Here is a 15,000-nt window from a genome sequence, read left to right on the forward strand (position 1 = left end):
GTGCCCGGCGGGAACTCCCGCCAGGCTCTGCAGGCTTGCGGATAGCTGCCCTAAGCCCGGGGTGCACAGTGCCGCGCTCCCCAGGCTTTGGGCTGCAGGCAGCTATCTGCAAGCCTTCGGAGCCTGCGGGCGTTCCCGCCGGGCTCCGCAGGCTTGCGGATAGCTTCCTGAAGCCTGGAGAGCTAGAGGGGTCGGTGTGCACAACCCCTCGCGCTCTCCAGGCTTCAGCGAAAGCCTGCATTCGCCCCATTGGACGCACACACATTTCCCCTTAATTTTCGGAGGGGGAAAAGTGCATCGTATAGGGCGAAAAATACGGTACCTTTTTCCTTTTGTGTCATGTTGTCAGATTGTAAGCTTGAGGGCAAAAAATATCTTTTTTTTTAAAAGAAAAAAAAATCTGTAAACTGGTCTAGGAGCACTTTCAGCTCAAGAGCAAGAGGTAATAGTTTAAATAAATATGTAAATGAATACACAAAGCAGAACATCTGATCTTTATTAAACAAAAAACCATAAAGAGTACATCTTGCATGTCTACTCCTCCTCCACCATCCAGTTCTAATCACAAAAGCACACTCCAAGACAATCAGGCTTCATATTTATATGTGTAGATCTGCTCCTCATCCAGGTCTGGCTCATCAACAGATGTGTTCTTCCCAAAGGAATGCCTATGCCATTCTGTATGAACACACTGAACACTTCTGAGTCCCAAGTGATAAATGCAGCCATGTAAATAAATTATCTCAAGGAGAAGGTAATTATCTCAGGAGACAGAACTTTAGTCAGTAATCTTGCTGTTGAGAGTGAGCTGAAGTCTGAAAGGATGTCCAGAAGCAGCAACATGCCAGAATATTTCCTACTCACCTTTGGTAGGGATGCATTGAAGCTGATTTGATATTGGTTTTTATGCCGCTGGGCATTTTACCTGGAGAGAGGAAAGCAGCTGGGCTTAGCAATGTGTTAGAACAGTCTACATTTTAGGAGTGATGAACATATAAGTGGGAACATTTCCCCCACTTCTTCCCTGGGGTTCATGTCAGAATCTTCTTTGCACACACTTTCTAGGTGAGGTATAGCCTCTCTCACTGTTTAATTTTTTCCACTTCTGCATTCCCTCTCCATATTCACCTTGTGAAAATCTTGTTTTGATCGATAAAAACATAAGAAGAGCCTTGCTGGATCAGACCAAAGGCTGATCTAGTCCAGCATCCTGTTTCCCCAAGTGGCCAAACATCTATTTCTTGAGAAGCCCAAAGGAGAAAATAAGCTCAACAGTCTTCTCCTGCTGCTGTTCCCTAGCAACTGGAGTGCAGTGGGAACTGGTATAGTAACCAATGGTAGTCTTGCACAATGCAAAATTCCTCTGCAACAGCATGCTCCATTTAAGAGCTCAATTCTTTGAAAATAATCATATGTATATAGGTTATCATACCTGCCCCTTCATCCCCACCCCCAGAGTGTGTGTAATGTAATCCTTCTGGACATCCTCATTAAAAAGCTGGCTGACATGAACCTTTCTCCTACCATCTGTGACTGGATTAAATACTTTTTGATAGATCGGACACAAACAGTGAGGATTGGACATGTAACATCTAATTCCTTAAAAATCAGCACGGGCACACTACAGGGATGTGTGCTAAGTCCCTACCTGTATTCATTGTATACATACAATTGTATATCATCTGACCCGTCTAATGCAGTTATTAAGAATGTGGGGCCGCTAGGGAGAGGGGCCACTAGGGGCGCCTTGGAAGATGGCCGACAATACCATCTCTCCAGCTCACACGAGGTAATTAAGAGGCTGATATGGGAGTAAATCAGCCTCCCGAAATTCTTCCCAGGGAAGGGAAGATGCAGCCTCGTCCGCGGTTGCCCATAAATCACCCCCGAGTTTGAAAGAAGGAGGGGGTGAGGGCACTGGACGGAAAGCCCTCAAGTGAGCTCTGGATCTCCCGGACGCTGCTTCTGAGAGCAACGCTAGTTGCATTACTTAAGTTAAAATCTTCGATATAAAAGTAATTGCACATGCTTTGAGCAAAGAAAAGGGTTTATCAGCTGCTAATTAAGCCTGTCACTGAGAAGTTAAGAGTGATGGAATGGACTGCACAGAAGATAACATCAAAGAATAACAGCTATGTCGGTATGTTGAAATGGAACGGAGGGGGGGGGGAAGCTTCTTCTTTTTATTATGATATTACCTAACAACCCCTCCCCTAGAAGAACCGTCACACGACTGACAGCAAGTGAGATTAGAAAATAAACTGTGTGGAAATAAAAATAATAACTAAAGGTTATTACTAAGCTTTGTTTTTCAGAAGATCTGGAAAGAAAAATGAAAGGCTCTCCTGTGACGCAGTTCTTAATCGGGATCCGCCATTATGAGATAGACTATGTTGCGAGATTAACAGTCAAAGGGGGAGGCGAGCCACGGCTTTGATATTTGGATTGTAAGTTTGATTTCTCCCCTGGAAAGACTGATTTATGGTGCAACTGGTCTGGGAAAATTAATGAGCAGACGATTAGAATTTATTTCATCGGAACTGACAAAAATGGCGCCTGCCGCCCGAGCAGGACTTTTGGATCAGTGTGTGATGATTTACTGCAAATAAAAGACTTACCAGCTTTAAAAAGAAATGAAAGGGAGAGCCTTACAAAGTTCACACAGAAACATAATGATGCTTGCTTCAACTCGCTTGTGGAAACAACTCAGAAGTGATTAAAAAGAAAAACGATAACAACAAGAAGATGGGACTTGTGAACACCAAAAGCAGCAGAAATATGAGATGACTGGACCCTTACTGAACTTGAAGCATGGAAACCCCCAACAAAAATTTAAAATTTGGCAAAATATTTGGACTTAATGATATGTATTGGTATAATTTGGAATAATTAATGTGATATGATTGGATTGTTAAATGGAAAATTTAATAAAAATTATTTTAAAAAAATATGAACGGACCTCTGGAATGAATTAAGTACTTAACCTGAGGTACCACTGTATATGCATTTAAATTCCCCCAGGCACCGATTCCTCTTGTCTCAGCATAGCTCCCCATTCGCTACACCCGTACTTTCCACTTCCTCTCCTTTTGCATTTGAGACACTCCAATAGGACTGAATGCTTTTATTTACCTGGCTGTCCTGCTTGTGTCATCTGCACTCCTCCAAGCATGGACTGTGGCTGGCTTGATGCTCCAGACATTTGTACCTGCTGCATAGCAGAAGCACCTGCTATGATGGGGTTGGCACCTGGCTGACCGGACTGTACAGGCCCTGATACACCGGGTGGGCGTCTGTTTGACAGACCCTTTCCAAAGGCCACAGCTGCAACAAGTGCATTGGTATCAGCAGGGTTGAATGTCTGCTTGTTCTGCCGTAAGCCTGCACAACGAAGGAAAATTTATAGAGCACAGTCTTAATACCATTATGCTAATCTTGGCTGCTGTTATTCTACTATTTCTGTTTCTAGGGCTACTGGACTGTGAACCCCCTCTAACACCTCTGCTGTCCCTCCTGCTTCTCCAGTGCCATACCTCCACTCTCAGACTCTCGGTCTTCTTTGTTGATTTTCTCCAATAAGTTCGAGCACATTTTGTTTAAGCTTTGGATCTGTTTCTGTAATGATAAGATTTGCACAGTAAAACATGTCAAGGAATTTGTGTTGCCTTAAAAAAAAATTACAACCTTTAATAGACTGCTCAATAAAAAAACTATTTGAGTATTTTACATAAAATGGTATAAAAGATTTATTAAAATTATTAATAAAACCAACTTTTAAAGGTGCACTTAATAAAATTATCAAAAATATAGATAAAATCCGCAGAATTTTGACTTTCAACAAAACCTCCCGTTATATTCTGGTGGAGAAGCTGGTAAAATGTGGCCTAGATGATGTTATTGCTAGGTGGATTTGTAGCTGGTTGATTGACCAAACCCAAAGAGTGCTCACTAATTGTTCATTTTCCGGGGGGGACGGGGACTGACCAGTGAGGTGCTGCAGGATTCTGTCCTGAGCCCAGTGTTGTCAACATCTTTATAAGTGACTTGGATGAAGGAATTGAGGGTCTGCTAATCAAATTTGCAGAAGACATCAAACTGGGAAGGATAGCTAATACTTCAGAAGACAGAATCAGGATTTAAGAAGACCTTAAGGGATTGGAGAACTGAGCCCAAACAACTCCTACTGTTACTGCTGCTGCTGCTATTCCTATACCATCCTTCCTCCAAGAATCACAGGGCCATTTACAATAGAAAACTAACAAAATGAATTTCAGTAGGGACAAATGTAAGGCTCTGCACTTAGGCAGGAATAATCAGACACACAAATATAGGATGGGGGACAACAGACTTGACAGCAGCACATGTGAAAAGGATCTAGGGGTCTTAGTAGACTACAAGCTCAACATGAGTTAACAGTTTGATGCAGTAGCAAAAAACAAAACAAAAAAACCCCCAACCAATGCAATTCTAGGCTGCACCAACAAAAGTATAGTGTTCAGATCAAGGGAAGTAATAATATCACTCTGTTCTGCCCTGCTGAGACCCCCACCTGAAATACTGCATCCAATAGGTTCAAGTTACAAGAAAGGAGATTCTGACAAAAAATTAGGAAGAACTTTCTGATAGAGCTGTTAAGCCATGGAAAAGACTACCTCAGAAAGTGGTGGTCTCTCCTTCATTATAACAGAGGTTGGATTGCCATCTGTCACGGCTTCTTTAAGCTGTGAGTCCTGCACTGTAGGGGGTTCCAGTAAGTGAACTTTTGGGGTCACTTGCAACTCTGATGCAGAATATTAAATGTGAGAACATGGTGGTAGAGAGAGACCACAGGATTCCTACATATAAATATTCAGCAAGAGATATTTAACAACAAAAACCTAGGAGTTGAGTATACTTAAGCAGCTGAAACCCTTACCAGTGCCGCATCGGTACCAATGCGAGCCGCGTCTGTGCTCAGCTGCTTCTCTTGCTCCTCTACTTCAGGATCAGGCTTGGTTCTCAGGTGATCAGGCACAACCTCATGGCTGAACACTGGCACTCGGCCTTCTGTCTGCCGCTGGAACATCCAGACCATCAGTGATCAAAGTCATACTTTGCCGCAAAGCTACAGAATACGAAGTTGGCCCTACAGACCTGATGTAGGTTACAGAGACCCAGTTGTTCCTGGGAATTTAGGCCCAGGATACCCGCCAGCAGGATTCTAGCAATTAAATTAAAAGGTAAAGGTACCCCTGCCCGTACGGGCCAGTCTTGCCAGACTCTAGGGTTGTGCGCTCATCTCACTCTATAGGCCGGGAGCCAGCGCTGTCCGCAGACACTTCCGGGTCACGTGGCCAGCGTGACAAGCTGCATCTGGTGAGCCAGCGCAGCACACAGAACGCCGTTTACCTTCCCGCTGGTAAGCGGTCCCTATTTATCTACTTGCACCCGGGGGTGCTTTTGAACTGCTAGGTTGGCAGGCGCTGGGACCGAACGACGGGAGCGCACCCCGCCGCAGGGATTCGAACCGCCGACCATGCGATCGGCAAGTCCTAGGCGCTGAGGTTTTACCCACAGCGCCACCTGCGTCCCAAGGAGCAATTAATTACCAATTAATTAATTACCAATGCATAAAAAGTTTAAGCAATGAAGGTGAGCAGAAACAGTTACTTCTCTGTGTTGGCATCTTTACCATCAGCTAGCAGCTGAGTACCTTTGTAGCTCCTTCTGACTATCTATGAAGGAAGAGTCTAAAATTGGGACTGTATCACCAGCCAACAGGAGCCAGAACAGACTGCCACGTCTAAAATATAAAGGGTATAATTTTATTGCTCTGTGGATTTGAACTGTAAGCTGCTTTGGTGGCAATATTTTCTGAAAAGCAGGGCAAAAATAAAATGAATGTGTACAGTGGTGCCCCGCAAGACGAATGCCTCGCAAGACGGAAAACCCGCTAGACGAAAGGGTTTTCCGTTTTTGAGTTGCTTCGCAGGACGAATTTCCCTATGGGCTTGCTTCGCAAGACGAAAATGTCTTGAGAGTCTTGAGATTTTTTTTTCGCTCCCCCCCCCCTTTATCTAAGCCGCTAAGCCTTTAATAGCCTTTTAGCAGCTAATCCGATAAGCCGATAAGCCTTTAATAGCCGCTAAACCGCTAATAGCGCTAATCCGTTAAGCCGCTAATAGGGTTGCTTCGCAAGACGAAAAAACCGCTAGACGAAGACACTCGCAGAACGGATTAATTTCGTCTTGCGAGGCACCACTGTATTCTGTGAGAAACTTCAAACTCTGTTCTTCATGTTTATCTGAAGACACACACTGCGTAACACTAGTTTGTGGAGAACTGATTGAGCAACATTGTTTACGACATGCCTAGGAATGTCAAACTCAAGTCTCTGGAATCCAGGGGTTGTAATCAATGTAGAGCTAAGGATAATGTTCTGTCAGCACAAGTGTTTCTCCTTGCGTAACAGAAGGTCCTCCCTTTTTCCTCCCACCCTCACCGGTTCTGCAGGCAGCATGGGTGAGGAGAAGAGCGAATGTCCCATTGTGGCAATTTAGTTGCCCCATAAGCTAAGATGTGACATACTTCCTTTCCAGACTGCGGAGGCACAACACCCTCGTATTTGGTGTACAGTATACACAAAGTCCTAGCTAAAAGATTCTTCCAGTAGCAAGGTTGGCAAGGTATGAGGCTGTGGCAGAAATTAGCAAAGGGAGGAGATAGAGGCCAACATAGAATAGAGCATGAAGGAACTGAGGCTCAATTTGTTACATCCTTGCTTTCCTAAAGATCCTCTTTTCTCATTGGTTTCTGGCTTAGTCAACATTTGCAGCAAAGTGAAGTGATGTAATGAAGTGTACCACTTCAGCCTACAGGTAGGAGATGCCATTTTTAAAACTCCCCCAAATAAAAAACTGGAACGTTAGCAATCTAGTCCAATCCATTACGTGCTCTGCCATTTATAATACTTAAGTATTGAAGGTGCTACTATTCTCATTTAACCAACCTGTCACTCAACTTTTTCACCAGCACTGGAGCCAAGAAATGACTTGTAGCTATAAAATAGATTGTAATAATCAGCCAAATCCTTACCATGATCTCCTCATCACGATCTGGAGACAGCACTAGTGGAATTATGACCTGATTGCGCAGCAGTGGAGTCTTCTCATGTTTTAGGACTTTATTCAGGGTATTCAGCTGACCTGAGAGCAGAGCGAAGCTGTCTAACACTGAGGGCCTGAGGCAGAGATGGGAAAATGAAAAGGACATGAGGCACACATATAGAGCATCCCTACCTCTGGCTGTGGGAAGTTCAAATCTTCACTGTTGAATTATTTTATTACATTTATATCCCGCTTTCTTCCAAGGAGCTCGAAGTGGCATTCATGGTTCCCACTCCCTGCCCCATTTTGTCTTCACAATAAATCTGCAAGGTAGTTTAGTGAGCTTCATGGCTGATTTGGGACTAGAACCCCAGTCTCCCAGGTCTTAGTCCAACACTCTGACCACTATGTCATACTGGCTGTACAGTGGTACCTCGGGTTACAGGAGCTTCAGGTTACAGACGCTTCAGGTTACAGGCTCCGCTAACCCAGAAATAGTACCTCAGGTTAAGAACTGTGCTTCACAATGAGAACAAAAATCGCATGGCGGCAGCGGGAGGCCCCATTAGGTAAAGTGGTACCTCAGGTTAAGAACAGTTTCAGGTTAAGAACGGACCTCCAGAACAAATTAAGTTCTTAACCCGAGGTACCACTGTATTGTAGTCATGATGCCATAACAAGAAAGGCAAGTAGCTCCAGCAGCATTATCACAACCCCCTGCTAATTTTAACAGATAACACAACACACTGTGCCAAGAGTGAAATATCTAGATTCCCCCCCCCCTTGGAATATCTCTGAGATTTGTGGGTATCTGGGTAGAGAAGAACTGTCTAGAGCAGGCATGGCCAAACTTGGCCCTCCAGCTGTTTTGGGACTACAACTCCCATCATCCCTAGCTAACAGGACCAGTGGTCAGGGATGATGGGAATCGTAGTCCCAAAACAGCTGGAGGGCCACGTTTGGCCATGCCTGGTCTAGAGGGATTCTGCCCCATGACAAGATGGGAGACTTGAAATGCCTTCTTGTTCAGACTTCCGCTTGAGGCGCCATGGAAGATGACTGAAAATTCCATCGCTCCGGCTCTCATGGGGTAATTAGAGGCTGAGATAGGAGTAATCAGCCTCCCAAAATCTTCCCAGGGGTACGGGAAGACACAGTCTCATCCGCGGATGCCCAACAAACTAGCCCCAAATTCGGAAGGAAGGAGGGGCTGGGAGCACTGGATGGAAAGCCCCCAAGAAAGTCTGGCTCTCCTGGATGCTGTCTCTATGAGCGAATCAAGTTCCATTTCTTAAGATGAAAAATTGAATTTAAGTTTTGGACATGCTTCGAGTGAGGAGGGAGGAATTACTCTGCTAATTAACCCAGCCACTGAGGTGCCAAAAAAGACTGAGTGGAAGAAAGACTAACATTTAAGTTGGTATGTTGGAATGGAACAAAAAGTGGGGGAGTCTCTCTTATTATTGTGTTTTGCTTTATTATATTATTTGGCAAAAAAAAAAACCCCAGAAGAACCATTTACATTAACTATAACAAGCAAGATTGGAAAGTTTTGTATTTGTTGATATAATATGGCTCTAAAAATATAAACTGTGTGGAAATAATAATACTATATAATTAAGGCTTTCGATCTTTGACTTGCTTGGAAGAGGATAAAAGATTCTCCAATGTGTGGACATCAGGCAGAAGCAGAATCTCATTAGCCGCTGGAGAGATGTTGAAAAAACTTGGACCGATGAAAAATTGGATTTAAGTTTTGGACATGCTTCGAGTGAGGAGGGAGGAATTACTCTGCTAATTAACCCAGCCACTGAGGTGCCAAAAAAGACTGAGTGGAAGAAGGACTAACATTTAAGTTGGTATGTTGGAATGGAACAAAAAGGGGGGGAGCCTCTCTTATTACTGTATTTTGCTTTATTATATTATTTGGCAAAAAAAACCCCAGAAGAACCATTTACATTAACTATAACAAGCAAGATTGGAAAGTTTTGTATTTGTTGATATAATATGGCTTTAAAAATAAACTGTATGGAAATAATTGTTGTTGTTTAGTCTTTTAGTCATGTCTGACTCTTCGTGACCCCATGGACCAGAGCACGCCAGGCACTCCTGTCTTTGTGGAAATAATAATACTATATAATTAAGGCTTTCAATCTTTGACTTGTTTGGAAGAGGATAAAAGATTCTCCAGTGTGTGGACATCAGGCAGAAGCAGAATCTCATTAGCCGCTGGAGAGACATTAAAAAAACTTGGACGGTGTCAGGGAACTGCCATCAGTGCCGGAGGGAGAGAGCAAAATCCAGAGGGATTCTGGAGAGCGTCCCAGGATTGGGAGAGGCAGCCCATCTTCTGGGGAAGAGAATCAGCGTAGCACCAGTGGAGAAGGGGGGCAGATGGGGGAAGCGGCGAGGCGGTCCCATGACTCCTTGCCGGGGACCAGCGGGGAGAGTAGAGGTCCTCCGCTGCCTACACCCTCCTTGCGCAGAAGGCTTCCGCGCAGAGAGAGTAGGCGGAGACTAGGCGTCAAAGAGCTTCTTTGCTGGAAGAAGTTTAAGAAATGCCCACTGACGGATTCTGCCAGCGATTGAGACAGCCACGGGTGAGTGGCTGTCCGGACAGAAAAGGTTCACTCAGGCAATCCAGCCAGGTGTTTGCACCGGCTTACGCACGAGCAACCCCTAGAACCATTACAGACGGTTTCCTGGAATCTATGTGGGAATTGTGTTGCACTTGAAATCCGCCATAATTGGAAGTCAAGACTGGGCTGCAGAATTACAAATAGTCAAAGGGGGAGGTGAGCCTTTAATATGTCATTATACTTGTGATTCCAGTTTGATTTGATAAATCTCCCCTGGAAAGGCTAATGTTTGATGCAACCGGTCTGGGAAAAGCAGACGCTTAGATTTGATTTTATTGGAACTGAGTGAAGATGGTGGCTGCCAGCAGCGAAAAGACTTTCGGATTGATTCGGCAGAAACACCAGTGTGCGAGGAGATGCTGCAAACTTATAGAGGGGAATCATAGACATAAAATCCACACAGAAACATATCATTGTTTGTTTTAACTTGCTTGTGGAAACAATTCAGAGGCTGTGAAAGAATGAAGGTCAACAACAGAAAGAATTAGAGGAACCATCGGAAATGACTATGAAAAGCAGTAGAAGTATGAGATGATCAGAACCCTCCGAACTTGAAACATGGGAAGTCCTATTAAAAATATATAATTTGGCAGAATATTCAGACTATTTGATATGTATATGTATAATTTGGAATATTTAATGTGATTTGATTGGATTGTTCAAGTGGAAAACTTAATAAAAATGAATTTTTAAAAAGGGGGGAAAATGCATTCTTGTTCCAGGATATTAGCCAAATCCTAATGAATTCTGAACAAAGCACCATATTTTTCGCTCCATAAGACGCACCTGGCCATAAGACGCACCTAGTTTTTAGAGGAGGAAAACAAGAAAAAAATATTCTGAACGAAACAGCAGATGTATGATTTTTGTGGTTCATGCTGTGGCCACAGACATGTTATTTGACGGTGAGTTTGGGGTAGCCCAATGCAAAAATCCTGAGGATCCATGTGGATCTGTGCTTTGTAACCACGTTTTTGCGCCATTGCGGCCCCACTCAACAGTGGGTGCATGGTTTTTTTGGTGCAGGCTGTAGCCATGGACGTGCTATGTGATCTGATGGTGAATTTGGGGTGATCCAATGCAAAAATCCTGAGGATCCATGGGCTTTTACCTCCCCCCTCCCAGGCAGCCTCCTTTACCAGCAGCCTTATCTCCCTCTCGATCGCTTGCCGATCAGCGGCTTTGTTTCAACACCCACTTCCCTCTTTCACACACAAAAAAGCATGATCTGCTTTTCGCCCCTGGGCAATTTGGCTCCAGGGACCACGCATTCGCTCCATAAGACGCACAGACATTTCCCCGTACTTTTTAGAAAGAAAAGTCGTCTTATGGAGCAAAAAATACGGTAATTGCTCTCATCCTACAATTATGGAAAATATCACATCAAACAGAACTATAGGGATTTCACACAGTCTTCAACAGCGTACCACAAGCAAAGCTGGATGAAAGAAAACTGCTTCATACCTGTTTAACAGTCTGGATATACACATAATTACTCAGAAACAAGCACTATTGGGTTCAATTAGATTTCTCCCAGGTAAGCATGCACAGGGTTACCACATTTGACAAGGGATGCTCCAACAAACTGACAAAGCTAACAGAGATGCTGCAATGACTGTGGGATCATAATCCGATTGTAATGGAATTAAAGAGAAGAGATGAATCATAGTTTACATGGAGATGGAATGAACGATTACTAGATGATCAGAAGATTATGCAAAGGGCACAAGAGACTTTACCAAGAGTATTTTGAATTGAATTTGAATAAAGAGACAGAATAGATATGGTATGGAATGCAAGCAAAGTGGTAATGAGAGGTTTCTTCATACAACAAAATAGCCTTCAGAAAAGAGTAAGAGAAAAGGAGGAGGACATATTAAAGCATATAATTGAAAATGAAAAGCAATGAATCAAGAAACCAAGAAGTACACAAATAAAACAAAATATTAAGATGCTGCAAACCCAATTTTCAATATTAATTAATCAAGAAGTCGAATGGAAAATAAAAATGCTAAGGCAGAGGAATTCTGAATTTGCCAATAAACCAGGAAAATTATTAGCTTGGCAACTGAAAAGGAAACAAGGACAAAATACTATTAATAAGCTAAAAATAGAAGATAAAATAATAGAAAACCCGAAAGAGATCAGGAAAAATCTCCTAAGATTTTATAAAGAATTATATAAAGCTGGAAAAGAAAATATAGAAAAAAATAGAAAACTATTTGAAACAGAACAAATTACCGAAGATTCTGAAAAATAAAAAAGACCAATTGACTACACCAATAACAATAATGGAAGTACAATCAGCAATAAAACAGTTAAAAATAGGTAAAGCGCCAGGACTGGATGGACTCACTGCGAAATACAACAAAAAACTGTGTGAACAACTGATGTCACCCTTAAAGGATGTTATGAATAATATTTTGTTCAGGGTGGGGCACTTCAAAGAATGGCAAAAAGTATTATCAAAATTTATCTGGCAGGGGAAACAACCAAGAATTAAATAAAAAATCCTAACAGATACAAAAGAAAGAGGTTTCTCCCTGCCAGACTTGAGAATATATTGTTAAGTGTCCTGTCTATGTTGGTTGAGGAATTGGATTTTGTTAGACAGATCTTTTAGATTTGGAGGGCTATGACAACAGATATGGATGACACGCATATTTATGGTATGACAAAGTAAAAGTGCATAAAGGATTTCTGAACCACACAATAAGAAAATCAATTTATGAGGTGTGGAATAGATATAAAAATTTATTGGAATGTAAAACCACTTGGTGGCTCTCTCCAATAGAAGGAATAATGGTAAAAAAGTTAAATATGAAAGGAGAGTGGGCCACGCATAGAGATTTATTGACAGAGATAGCAAGTCAGTTAAAATTAAAAAACATTTGAAGAAATAAAAGAGTTATTGATGGATTGGTTGCAATATCATCAGGTAAATGATGTGTTTAAGGAGGATAAAAAGAAAAACGGTTTCAGTACACTAAGATCTAGGCTGGAGATAGACTTATTGGCTGATAAGAGGAAGATATTATCGAAAATGTATAAACTATTATTGGAATCGCATACTAAAGATGAAGAGGTTAAAGGGGTGATGATACGAGTGAAACTGACCACCTGTCTCCTTGATCCTTGCCCACCCTGGCTAATAAAAGCGAGCTGGGAAGGGCTGGGCGATGGGCTCTGTGGGTTGGTGAAAGCTTCCCTCTGCGAGGGAGCCTTCCCAGACCCACTGAAAGAGGTGATCATTAAACCGCTTCTTAAAAAAACATCTTTGAACCCAGCCAATATGGCCAACTATCGCCCAGTCTCAAATCTACCATTCTTGGCCAAGCTGATTGAGCGAGTGGTTGCTGAACAACTCCAAGCACGCCTGGAGGATGCGGACCATTTGGATCCCTTCCAAGGCCTCACCATGGGACTGAAACTGCCTTGGTCGCACTGGTCGATTATCTCCAGTGGGCTAGGGACAAAGGTGAAAGCTGTTTCCTAGTTCTGCTGGATCTCTCAGCGGCCTTTGACACCATTGACCATAATATCCTTCTGGACTGTCTGGAGGGGCTGGGAGCTGGAAGCACTATTATACAGTGGTTCCGCTCCTTCCTCCTGGGCTGTGTCCAAAAAGTGGTTTTGGGGGATGAGTGTTCAGACCCCTGGGCTCTCACTTGTGGGGTGCCTCAGGGTTCTGTCTTCTCCCCCATGCTTTTCAACATCTACATGCAGCCACTGGGAGAGATCATCAGGGGGTTTGGGTTGGGTGTTCATCAATATGTGGATAATACCCAGCTCTACCTATCTTTTAAATCAGAACCAGTGAAGGCAGTGAATGTCCTGTGTGAGTACCTGGAGGCGGTTGGAGGATGGATGGCGGCTAACAGATTGAGGTTGAACCCTGATAAGACAGAAGTGCTTTTTTGGGGGGATAGGGGGCAGGCAGGTGGGGGGGACTCCCTGGTCCTGAATGGGGTAACTGTGCCCCTGAAGGACCAGGTGCGCAGCCTGGGAGTCATTCTGGACTCACAGCTTTGGACTCACAGGTTAATTCTGTGTCCAGGGCGGCTGTCTACCAGCTTCATCTGGTAAGCAGGCTGAGACCCTACCTGCCCGCGGACTGTCTTGCCAGAGTGGTGCATGCTCTAGTTATCTCCCGCTTGGACTACTGCAATGCGCTCTACATGGGGCTACCTTTGAAGGTGTGATGGCCTAGGACTCGAGCTCGGAACCGGAGGAGTCTCGGTCCGCACCAGATCCTCTGCCTCAGGTGGCATCTGAACCAAGTCTGGGGCCTGATTCTGAAGAGCCTCAGTCTGCACAGGTTCCCTTGCAACAAGCACCAGCTGAGCTGAGTCAGGGGCCTGAGCCTGCCCTGGCTCCAGATGCGGGGATTACCTCGTTGCCCTCTGCTGGGCAATCACGTGCAGCTGCTCCACTACCAGTTGGGTCAGGAGAGGCTGAGGCGGCCTCTGGGTCTAGTAACTCACCGACATCTCCCGAGCTGCAGAGACTCAGGTCTGAGAGAAGGAGAGACCTGAGTAATCGCAGGAGTGATCGCCGTTGGGCGAAACAGGGAGGTGAGTCACTGGGGGTTCAGGACCAGCCGTTACCCCGTCAAAGATAAAAGGCTGCCAGACCCCACCCCAGGACCCCGGCCCTGTTGGACTGACTTCTCATAGAATCCCTTGGATTCGGGACCGGACCTGGACCACGTTGCTTGGGTTAACCCCCGGGCCCAGCACAGAACGTGACTCGGAAACTGCAATTAATCCAGAATGCGGCGGCTAGACTGGTGACTGGAAGAGGCCGCCAGGACCACATAACACCAGTCCTGAAGGATTTGCATTGGCTCCCAGTATGTTTCTGAGCACAATTCAAAGTGTTGGTGCTGACCTTTAAAGCCCTAAATGGCCTCGGTCCTGTATACCTGAAGGAGCGTCTCCACCTCCATTGTTCAGCCCGGACACGGAGATCCAGCACCGAGGGCCTTCTGGTGGTTCCCTCATTGAGAGAACTGAGGTCACAGGGAACCAGACAGAGGGCCTTTTTGGTAGTGGCGCCCGCCCTGTGGAACGCCCTCCCATCAGATGTCAAAAAAATAAGCAGCTATCCTATTTTTAAAAAACATCTGAAGGCAGCCCTGTTTAGGGAAGTTTCAAATATTTAATGCTGTATTGTTTTAAACACTCGATTGGGAGCCACCCAGAGTGGCTGGGGAAACTCAGCCAGATGGGCGGGGTATAAATAATAATAATAATAATAATAATAATAATAATAAT

At 44.2% G+C, this 15,000-nt stretch overlaps 1 protein-coding gene across 2 annotated transcripts in view; it reads right to left on the reverse strand.

Annotated features, from left to right (window-relative positions):
* Positions 1-482: 482 nt before the first annotated feature.
* MED8 (mediator complex subunit 8) overlaps positions 483-15,000 on the reverse strand; it is a 30,630-nt gene continuing 16,112 nt past the window's right edge. For both annotated transcript variants that reach the window (XM_081009552.1, XM_081009551.1), the window contains exons 3-7: positions 7,075-7,219; positions 4,916-5,056; positions 3,534-3,615; positions 3,133-3,381; positions 483-925 (exon numbers count right to left, since the gene is read on the reverse strand). In XM_081009552.1, coding sequence (XP_080865678.1) covers positions 861-925; positions 3,133-3,381; positions 3,534-3,615; positions 4,916-5,056; positions 7,075-7,219 — 682 coding nt within the window. In that variant the 3' untranslated portion in view covers positions 483-860. The remainder of the gene's footprint in view (positions 926-3,132; positions 3,382-3,533; positions 3,616-4,915; positions 5,057-7,074; positions 7,220-15,000) is intronic.

The sequence above is a fragment of the Podarcis pityusensis genome, assembly GCF_964106645.2.
Source record: "Podarcis pityusensis genome assembly, chromosome: 6".
NCBI classification, from domain to species: Eukaryota; Metazoa; Chordata; class Lepidosauria; order Squamata; family Lacertidae; genus Podarcis; species Podarcis pityusensis.